The 10,838-nt window shown below is 38.1% G+C and overlaps 1 protein-coding gene across 1 annotated transcript; it reads right to left on the bottom strand.

Annotated features, from left to right (window-relative positions):
• Nucleotides 1-6,221: 6,221 nt before the first annotated feature.
• LOC149232952 (serine/threonine-protein kinase AFC2-like) lies at nucleotides 6,222-9,197 on the bottom strand. Its single transcript, XM_089379604.1, has 11 exons — nucleotides 9,046-9,197; nucleotides 8,838-8,864; nucleotides 8,587-8,740; nucleotides 8,356-8,408; nucleotides 8,123-8,236; nucleotides 7,816-7,907; nucleotides 7,494-7,635; nucleotides 7,318-7,382; nucleotides 7,126-7,223; nucleotides 6,903-7,011; nucleotides 6,222-6,787 (listed from the first exon to the last, which is right to left on the bottom strand). The coding sequence occupies exons 1-11, from the start codon at nucleotides 9,149-9,151 to the stop codon at nucleotides 6,608-6,610; spliced, it is 1,140 nt and encodes a 379-aa protein (XP_089235730.1). The 5' UTR covers nucleotides 9,152-9,197; the 3' UTR covers nucleotides 6,222-6,607.
• Between the last annotated feature and the right edge of the window lie 1,641 nt (nucleotides 9,198-10,838).

The following is a 10,838-nucleotide window of genomic DNA, read 5'->3' on the forward strand; positions in this document are numbered from 1 at the left end:
TCAGTCGAATCGGAGTCCGGATGAGGGAGATATCGTTGATTTAAAATCAGCTCTTTTTTGCAGAAATTTTCTATTTTCATATATCTTTTGGATCAGATCTACAACAAGTGGAGTGAAGGATTATTGTATGAACAGGGATATGGCTTGTTAAGTGTTCTCCTTCCTTGAGGAGTGAATGTATGGTGTTGCCCTACCTTAAGGGTTTGATAATAAAGAAGCATTTATCTGTATTTGATCTTGTTATTTTTGGGTTATTTCTATTATCATATATTTCTAGGTTAGAACTACAACAAGTGGTATCAGAGCTACAACAATTGGTATCGGAGCACTTTCTTGGGCACAAAAGTGAAAAAAAAAAAATTCATTTTTGTAGGGTTTCTGGGGCGGCGAGTTTGCAGATCAGATCTGGACGTCCTGGCACAAGATCTGCAAAATCTAATTGTAGATCTGTATTCTTTGGGAAAAAATACCCGATTTCAAAAAAAAAAAAATCGACCGAATCGGAGTCCGGATGAAGGAGATATCGCTGATCTAAAAATCAGTGGGGTTGCAGACAATTTTTCAGGGCAGCGAGTTTGCGGCGCAAATCTGGACATCATGGTGCAATATCTACAAGATCTAATTGTAAATCTGGAATCTTTGTGAAAAAACACATAATTTCAAACAAAAAAAATCAGCCGAATCGGAATCCGGATGAGGGAGATATCGCTGATTTAAAATCAGCTCTTTTTTGCAGAAATTTTGGTGACGGCGGGAGAGTTGCAGCGCAGATTTGGAATTCTAGTGCCTGGATCAGGATTTCTATCACATGGGCAGATGCAGAATGGTTGTTCCATTTCCAAAAACAGGTTATAATAGAGATTCTGAGCAATATTGACGAAACTGTGACAATTACAAATTTTCGCCAAGTAAGTGAATTTTTCTCAAACCCTCTTCATGGAGGTTCTATTATTTACAGGAAAAGATAATGGTCCTACTATTGAAGAATACATAAAACAACAAAAGTCAGCATGGGCAAAAAATTGGAGGGATTCATGGTGGTTTGGTTTCAAAGATGAGGCTTACAAATGGTATTTCTCACTTGATGACAAACAGTTGACCAAACTCTCAGATGCAGAATTTGAAAAAGTCATTTTAGACAAATGGTCTCGTGCTAGAAAAAAGGAGAATGAGCCACGTAAGGGGTTATCTTCTACTGGTGTCCCCTTATTGCAGGTTCATGAATTGATTCAAAAGGAGAAGATCATTGTGTCTATAAATCCTAGTTGCAAGCATAATTTTATCAATGTTAATTTGGCAAAAAAATTGCCAGTTCCAGCAAAACACATTGAAAACACACAGGTGAATGATGAGGATGTTCAAGTGTATAAGGATTTGAAGATATCTATGGATAAGTATGTGTTGCATGGTGATTTTTATGCTTTAAAGATAGATAATATAGATGTTGTTTTGGGATACCCGTGGATGGAATCTACGGGTACTATCAATATTAATGTGCAAAAGAAATTCCTGAAGCTATTGTATAAAAAGAAGAAAATTACATTACAGGATATTTCCATCCATAAACAGGGAGAGCACATGGAGGCTGAAGCAGAAGATGTTCCAGGGGCTGACATATCAGATGATGAGCCTTTGATGATCAACAATCAAACACAAACAGAGGCTGAAAAAGAAAATGTTACAGGGAATGATACATCAGAGGAGGGCTCAGTGGTTGAAGTCATATTGAAAAAGAAGACACCACACCAGCCACCACAGCAGGGTGAAGTAAAGAAAAAGCCATCGTGGGTTAAAACTTCAACATATCATCAACCACATCACCCCGCAAGACAACCATCAAGATGGCAACCAATTAGCCACATGGACAACAACCCCCGCATGACAGATCGAGAGGAGCGAAGATCCACCTACTACACATCCACACAGAAGAGCTACCACGGTCAACTTCCATCTCAAGCGAGCGAGGCACCAGCAAGATCGAGGGTTCACCTTTCTCTTGGATGGCTAGATGCACGTGCATGGTACCAGTGGACTACTCTTTTGAGTAGATCTTATTATTTGTGTTCTTCCCATGTTTCGGGGACGAAACATGCTTAGGGGGGTGGAATGTTATATACCTAGGGGGGATAATCTCGGTACCCAAGGTAATAATGTACTAATGGGATGGGCCATAGTAATAAATAAGGTGGTTAACCCATGTCATGTAAGGGACCACAAGTAGTTAATAATAATGTAATGGGCCCATGGTATTAGTTGATGGTATGAGGGAACCATGGTAATGACCCATGGTATTGTATGTATGAGTCATATATAAAGGCTAGAGACTCCACATGGAGATATAGTGAAGGATTATTGTATGAACAGGCATATGGCTTGTGGAGTGTTCTCCTTCCTTAAGGAGTGAATGTATGGTGTTGCCCTACCTTAAGAGTTTGATCAATAAAGAAACATTTCTATCTATTTCTATCTTATTGTTTCTCGGTATATTTGCATTATCTTATATTTCTGGGTTAGATCTACAACAGTGTTGCTTGTTTTTTGTGCCTACACACCATTTTCATTCATTGGTCTCCTAGGTTTACTCTTTGGTGAATTTCAACCATTATTCTTCTATAGCATCAACACTACCACGTTTTCTGCACATGCAGACCATTTACACACAGTATTGTCCTCAATTTACTCTCGTAGAGTTTGATCATTTTGCTTCTGCATCCTGTGTCACTTTGTTTCTATCCCGGCAAGCCATTTCTACACTACTCTCTTCGGTTTATTCTTAAGAGCAGTTGAATCATTTTACTTTTTGCAGCATCTGCGTTGTTTTGCAGCTTACCAGCAAGTGTTCTCTAAGCAGTGCTCTCCTTGGTTTATAGGTGGGGTTCGATCATTCAGCATCTGCAACCTCTATGTCACTTTGTTTTTATCCCTGTAAGTCATTGCTAGACACCACTTTACTAGGTTGACTCTTTGATTTAGTCTATGTCGTTTTTCTCTCCCTGTGCAAGCCCTTCCTATGGAATAGTCTGCTCTGTTTAATCTTTGATGGGGTTCAATCATTATGCTTCAGGAAGCGACCTTTGCACCACTTTGCTAGCATTGATCTCCACAGTTTGCTCCTTGGTGGAGTTCCATCATTCGACTTCTGCAACCTCTTTGTTTCTTTGCTTTTTGTCACTACAACCTGTCACATAGTTCGGGTTCGAATTCGAGTTCGGAAACAATTAAGTTTGATTCGAATTCAAATTTTTCGATGAGGTTTGTATGAGGTTCAACATTAAGTTCGACTAGGGTTCAATCATTATGCTTCAGGAAGCGACCTTTGCACCACTTTGCTAGCATTGATCTCCACAGTTTGCTCCTTGGTGGAGTTCCATCATTCGACTTCTGCAACCTGTCTGTTTCTTTGCTTTTTGTCACTACAACCTATGTCACATAGTTCGGGTTCGAATTCGAGTTCGGAAACAATTAAGTTTGATTCGAATTCAAATTTTTCGATGAGGTTTGTATGAAGTTCAGCATTAAGTTCGACTATATATATATATATATATAGATAACATAATAAAAAAATCAAAATCAATCAATAAAACTATATGAGTAGCAATGAGCACCCACGAGCCACAAATCATGACTACTATTAACTTCACGCTCTAGGCGGCAGGGACAAGCAGCGTCTAGAAATTGAATTCAGGAAATTGCAGAAAATACAACACGCAGCGGCAACGCTGAGCACAATAGAGCGAGTACACTCATACTGAAATTGGCTTATGAAAATCTATCAACAACCATGGTAAATAAAGACAAACTAGTGTCCACCGCGGGAAACTAATTGGTGGGAAGCGGAACAAGAGAAAACCATGTGTTGCCCATGGTTTTTCTCATAAAACTTAAAACAATTGACAATAACCGCCCGAAATCTAACCTCGAACCCCAAAAAAAAATTAAGAATTATAAAATTGGGCTTCACGTTCGTCTTTAAATTTGTCTTCAGGTTCGAATTCGTTGAGATTCGACTACCAGGTTTGAATTCATTGAGATTCGAAATTGAGATTCGAATTTGAGGTTCGACTCTCAGGTTCGAATTCATTGAGGTCCGAATTTCAAGTTCGACTATCTGGTTCGTCAAACCTGAAAGAATTTGAATTTTTTTTTGGGTTCGCTGAATTTCGAACCTCAAGGTTCAAATTCGGTGAAACCTGTGACATAGACTGCAACCCATTTCTATGCATTATTCTCCTCAATTTACACTTCGGTGTAGTTCTTCTATCATTCAGCAACTTTTGTATTGTGTGCCTACAAAACATTTTTACCCATTGCCCTCCTTGGAGACAATATTTGGAGGTCAATAATTCTGCTCCTGCAACCTCGGTATCTATTTGTTCTCTGTCCCTGCAAGACATTTATATGCCTGCATTCCTGCCTTTGGAGTTTGATCATTCTGGTTTTGCAACCCATGTGCCACTTTATTTTTTGTGCTTGCAAGCCACCCTTTCTATGCACCACACCTTCGGTTTATTGTTTGGTGGGGGGTTGTTGCAACCTCTATGGCACTCTGCTTTATGCCAACAAGGAATTTTCTATGCACTTCACTATTCAGTTTACCTCTTGGTGGGGTCAAAGCATTCTGTCTCCACAACCTACATGCCATTTTGCTTTTTGTGTCTACAAGTTATTTTTATCATTTATGAACTTCTCTTTGGCTTCTCTTTAGTGGAGTTCAATCATCTTGCAGCTACAGCTTTTGTCATTCCTCTTTTCAGTTTAACCTTTGTTGGAGTCCAATCACTCTGGCTCTGCAACTTGTCGTGGCAAGCCATTTCCATGCACTGCTCTGTTTGATTTACCATCTAGGTGGAGTTTGATGATTCTGCTTTTGCAACCTGTGCCGCATTGCTTTGTTGTAGTTCAAGTCATATTGCTGTGTTGAGTTATTTTATGCTGGCCTCGTTAATTTTCTCTTTTGGAATTCAGCAACTCCACTCCTGCAACCTTTGTGTTGCTTTGCTTTTCAAGTTTGCAAGTAATGCATTTCTATGGGCTGCTTTGTGTGATTTTTCTTTCTATGTTTTCAAGCCATTTCCCGATTCTGCCCCTCTTCCACTTTCCTTCGAGGGAGAATTTTAACATTCGGCTTCTGCAACCTCTGTGACACTTTGCTTTCTATGTTTCCAATACATTTTTATGCAATGCCCTCTTTGGTTTAATCTGGAAATCATTGGCTTCTACACCCACTGTGCCACTTCGCTTTATGTTTGCAGGTCATTGTTATAAATTACTCTCTTCGGTTTAATCATTGTTGGAGTTCAATCACTCGACTTCTGCAAACTCTCTATAGTTTGCTTTGTGCTTGCAAAACCATTCACCTTCCAAAACAAATTGACATATTTTATAACTCGTGTGATTTCGCAACTGGATTTAATGAAAAACTTAGTCAGAATGAATCAATCATACTATTATTTTATGCGGTCAAAATTAGGCGGGTGGGCCCCGAAACAAAAGAATTTGTTCATTTCGAGTGATTTAACCCTCAGATACTTTACCATTTGCTTTAAATAACCATTAGAAACACTACTTTGAAAAGCTTTCCCTGATTTAAGGTTAAATATTATCCGCTAAATGATTAAATATAATACCCCTTAAATTTTTCATGTGTAAAAGCTTTCAGACTGGCGAGCCCTCCCCTCTACTCCCGCCTAGAAAAATTTACCAAAAAGATGAAACAAGCCCTTGACGGTGTATTTTCTTTGCTTCTTTTATTAATCCCCACTTAATTCCAGCCATTTCAATAATTATCTCTCCTAGTCGTAATTAGTATTTGGCATTGCCCCTTTTGCGAATCACCCGTAATTCCAGCTCTTTCAATGATTATCTCCCAAATGTAATTAACAAAGGAGCAATCCTCGCACAATCATTCCCAACAAGTCAATTAGGGATATGCGACTCCTGCAAAAATGGCTTGGTAAAAACATGTTTCTCTTTCTAACCAAAACTTCCACAAACATCTACTTCGTTTGCTACTTGACCAAGTCCCTTGCTTTTGTTGCACCTCTTTGCATCTCCATGCATCGAGTTCTAGAATCCCTACTTAGATATCATTTATTGGAATTACCCTACATGCATCCATCGGAAAGTATATCACGTTCACTTGCTGATATTGCAGGAAAATGATGTCTTAGCAGAAATCACGGTAAGGACTTCTTGCAAATCACCATTTCGCACACAACCGGTTGAAGATTAATTCAGCATTAAGACATTTAGTCCAGTAATTACAATGTTGTAGGTTGAACACATTTTTTAAAAATAATCTAATATACATGTGCATTTTACAAGTCTGTATATAATCTAATATACATGGGCATTTTACGAGTCTGTAATGTACACAGTTTTCTATGGCAAGGACTCATTTTGTCTGAAACATGGGCAGTGCATGGTATTTCAACCATTTCCAAAACTCTTTCAGACACATCCAACTCTATATTATGATACATCACCAGTTAGATAGGTGCCAGCAGCTGGAACAGCATTCGAATATTGTGCATTGTGCACAATCATTCTCTGCAACTCCTGGCCACAAAGCCGACCTGATATTCACAGATAGAGAACCAAACAATTTTCACTTGCATACTCGTGAATTATAAGCAATGTTTTCAAATCTTCTCGAGTCTTTTGTGAAGAACGGATGTCTCAAAGCCTCTGGAGCTTTCAAGCGTTCTGAAGGTTCAAACTTAAGAAGGCCTTGCAACAAGTCTATAAGAAGACCTGCAGAATGGTCTGCATTCTGCATTATCAAATCCTGCAAAACAAATATCAGGCAATGTCGTTACGACTATCAGTGAAGCAATCACATATCATCCATTAAAATTTGAATATGTTCCATGCGTATCCAGGCAGTCATATAATAAGCATACCCTAAGTTTTGGTAACTTCCTCACTGCTCTGATGCTCTCTCTAGACGAAGTTTCTTCGGGCCATAACAATTGTGTTCGACTTCTAGTAAAATATTTCACACATCTTCCACTGTTGACAAGATAACATTGAAAGTTTTAGTTCGCATTAAGCATATGGCCTTCTTATAGTGCCTAATAGTCTCATCAAGGTAACTGTCCCTTGCGAAATTTTAAGAAGACTCACTCTGCTCTCTTTATCATACGATGAGGCAAAGGCCCTATAACCCTTTCCATCATAGCAAGATGTTCCAAGTTTTCATGGGTTTGAAACAAAGTCTCCCCCTGAAAATTTAAGATGTGGCTGGTGTAAATATAATTCATGAAGATTTGTATATCACATTCAAGAATAAGAGGTACTAAAGTAGACGAAGGTTACCGAGCACAGCTCCACAAGTATGCATCCTACACTCCAAATATCACTAGGGTAGTTCCATCCGAGACCTGTTGAGAAACATAAATTGTAAATACACAGGGCGACTGGATTCAATACGATGAAATTGGCATTCCTTTCAAAGTGCTGGCTAAACCATATAACAATCTTTCTAAGCTCACCCAAAATAACTTCAGGTGCTCGATAGTGCCTTGTAGAGACCACTGAGGTGTGATCTTGATCTTCAAATGTGGTGCTTCCAAAATCAATTAACTTTATTAGACTGGACTTTGGTAACCTTTTCATGTCACGTGGAGATGATCCCTTTACACAATTTTTGACAACCACCATAAAATCACTGTTGAGTTAATTTGTTGTCATGACGCTCTAGCATGTACTTAAACCAATATTATAAAGTAAGTAGCCCTCATTGACATAGAGAGGTTAAGCCAACCAATACAATTTCAATCATAATCACTTAAACACAAAACACTGGCAAACTACCTTGCAATCTGGAACCTTCACATAGTCTGAAGAAACGAAAAGTATATTTTCAGGCTTTAAGTCTGTGTGAACGAGTTTCAACTCATGCATATCTGCCACACATAATTGGCAACATTAGGAGAAGAAAACCCTAGATAGACATTATTAATACCCTTAAAAAGGCCCATGACAATCCAGTCTCATAAATTGGGAGTTAACATGACCGATGAAGCAGAGTCGCAGACAAGCATTTAATATAAAATAAAAATATACGTTTCAGCCCTTCCCAATGCATATGTCAAGATTCAAGTGAGTATTTTCTACACACATGCCATAGACTCCAATAGTTTCCTTCCAACATCCCGTACAAGTTCAATGGGAAATGGGTGGTAATTGTTTTTCCGTAGGAAATCATATAAGCTTGGCCCAAGCTTCTCAAAAACTTGTTTTTACATCCATCCACAACCTTAAAAATAGACACTAACAACCAAATACGAAATGCAGAGTACTCAGCCTTTGTGAAACAAAAAAAGAAAGAAGATATAAGTTGCTACAAAATACTGATGATGCAAGTGTGATTCCGATAGTAAAACCATTCCCACATCTGCACACAACTGTATGGGGAGATGGCATACATCTCAGACAACCATTTACAAGTACTACATGTATATTTTGAATCAAAAAATTATCCAGGATGTTGGGTCACATGCCCAACATGCCCATCTATTAAATTGTCTACATGTAAAAATAACACATGCAAAGTAAATAATCAAAACAGATACTTCCTCACACTATGTGCTATTTCTGTCATATTTAGCAACTTCACGAAGGACATCAACTTCAATCATTGCTACCTCTTGGTACTTTTTTAAGCCACGAATGATTTTGATAGCTACAAGATCCTTTGATTTTCGGTCCCAACGCTCCAAAACTTGCCCAAATGTACCTACAAATATTGGCCATACTCCCATCAAAACAAAATTCATCGGATACATGATCTATAACAAGAAAAATCCAACATATAATGTCTCCTAGATCCTTACCTTGCCCCATTTTACTGAGTATTTTATCTGCAGAGCATAGAGCAGAAGACATATGAGCAGAATACATCAAGGAAAGGGATTATTTGTAAACTAGGTTGTGGTATCAAACAATAAACCTAAAAACGCTTGCTGAGATCCCAGACTAACATTTAGGAAAAACCCATCGGAAATCAAATAAATAACAGTGAGGTGAAATATATGTTATTACATTGAGGCGTCAAATTCTCTCCAAGTTCAAACATGTAATGGCCATCCTTGTCATCACTACGCCATGGTGGGGAGGCATTGCGGGAGATCCCTACTTTAAATTTCATAGTTGAAGATGAAGGCCGACTATGATCTGAGGATGAAATGGAAGGTTCTGCCCCTGCTGACAAAGCGAATTTGACTTCCCCTTCTCCGTTTTTATTCCCGTTCCCAACATCTTGCACAGTAAATACTTGCAACTGTTGGGCCTACACACAACCGTTCATTTATACAAAACCCTCTAACTATGTTTATTATTATGAAACCCTAAATCTGTATGTACAAGAAAATTGAAAAACAAAATCTCACAACATATGAAGGGTCGGAGAAATCCCTGTGCTCTGGGTGCTTTAACATGGATCTATGAGGAAAAGGACTGACGGATTCCGAAAACTAAAACCAACCTGAATCTGAGAGGGGGTTACGTCCCACGACGACGTTAACTTCCGGCGCTTCCTTGGATTTTCGTCAAGCAGATACAGCTGACGATTATATTTTGCAACGCAGGCCATGTCAGCCACGGGTATCCAGACAGCAGCTTTTAGCCGCGCAAAGAGGAGGTGGCTCGCTCGGCTTTCGAGGGTTTGTAGTTCTGAGAACAGGGTTTGTAGTTCTGAGAAGAAGATAGGGTTGAAAGAGGCTCAAACAATCACGAACTTGTCATGATGATGTAAAGGAGTTTATATTCCTTTAGCTTTCCTATGGTACACTCGCGTAAGTTTCACGGGAACAGTAAGATCTGCGTACCGGCGCATTTAGTGGTATATACATTTGGCACATTTAGGTTAGTGGATTATGGAATATGGGCTGGAATTTGGTAAAAACAAAAATCAGCTGGAATTTGGTAAACAAAAATCAGCTGGAATTTAATAAACAAAATTCAAGAAATTTAATCGGATAGTGTTTGAATCTATATTTTTAGGGTAGAAATGGACTCAGCTCCATCAAGAAATGTTTAGCATCTAAAATTTTGAAGTTTGACAAATATAATCGAATTTTCAAAAAATTCTGCTAGATTTTTCAAAATCCTACCCAAATTTCTATTGTTTTAGCGAAATTGTAGCATTTATTTTTCTTACTTTTACTTTCCAAAGGTACACCATGTAAGTTTCTAGTGAACAATGTGAACTAGTGTATTTGAGGGGATATATATATAATGGTATATATGTCATTTGAGTGGTGGTTGGGAATGTTTAATAATAATTTTCCCACCTAAGTTGAAGTCTTATTGACATGATTATGTATGGTTATCCTTAAATATGTGGATCATCATTAAATATGATGTACATGTACCTCTTCCTTGAATTAAGTGGTAAGAGGGAAATCTACTTTAATATATATATATAATTGGATGTGTCTTACTTTTCCCCATATTTATTATATATATAAAATTGGATGTGTTTTATCTTTGAACAAGAGTTGGATGTGTCTTACTTTTCCCCATATTTATTTTTTTATTTATATTCTTTTATCATGGTGAATCGGTAACTCGTTGGAGTAATATGGGTGAGGCAATTCCCACAAGAGTGGGAGGACCTACTCCTTGAGCCTTATTACAACAGGCCAAAGACTCCATGAGATTTGAAACCTAGTGGAAAAGATAATATTTCATTGTGTACCACTCATTCATCTCATAAGAAGACATATACCATATTGTATATCAAGTGAACAAATAAGCATCAATAATAAAAGTGGTTTACATATCATTTCACCTTTATTAAAGCACACTTATCTGCCATGTGCATCTCTAACTTT

Source organism: Pinus tabuliformis, chromosome J (genome assembly GCF_031772625.1).
Source record: "Pinus tabuliformis cultivar Carrire ecotype Pingquan chromosome J, CPIR1, whole genome shotgun sequence".
NCBI classification, from domain to species: Eukaryota; Viridiplantae; Streptophyta; class Pinopsida; order Pinales; family Pinaceae; genus Pinus; species Pinus tabuliformis.

Coding starts and splice junctions, on each gene's coding strand:
- LOC149232952 (XM_089379604.1), bottom strand. CDS start 9,151: ATGAAATTTAAAGTAGGGATCTCCCGCAATGCCTCCCCACCATGGCGT. Junction 8,409..8,586: donor TATGACAGAAATAGCACATA/GTGTGAGGAAGT, acceptor CTCCCCATACAG/TTGTGTGCAGATGTGGGAAT. Junction 7,636..7,815: donor TGAAGGTTCCAGATTGCAAG/GTAGTTTGCCAG, acceptor AATTGTGTAAAG/GGATCATCTCCACGTGACAT.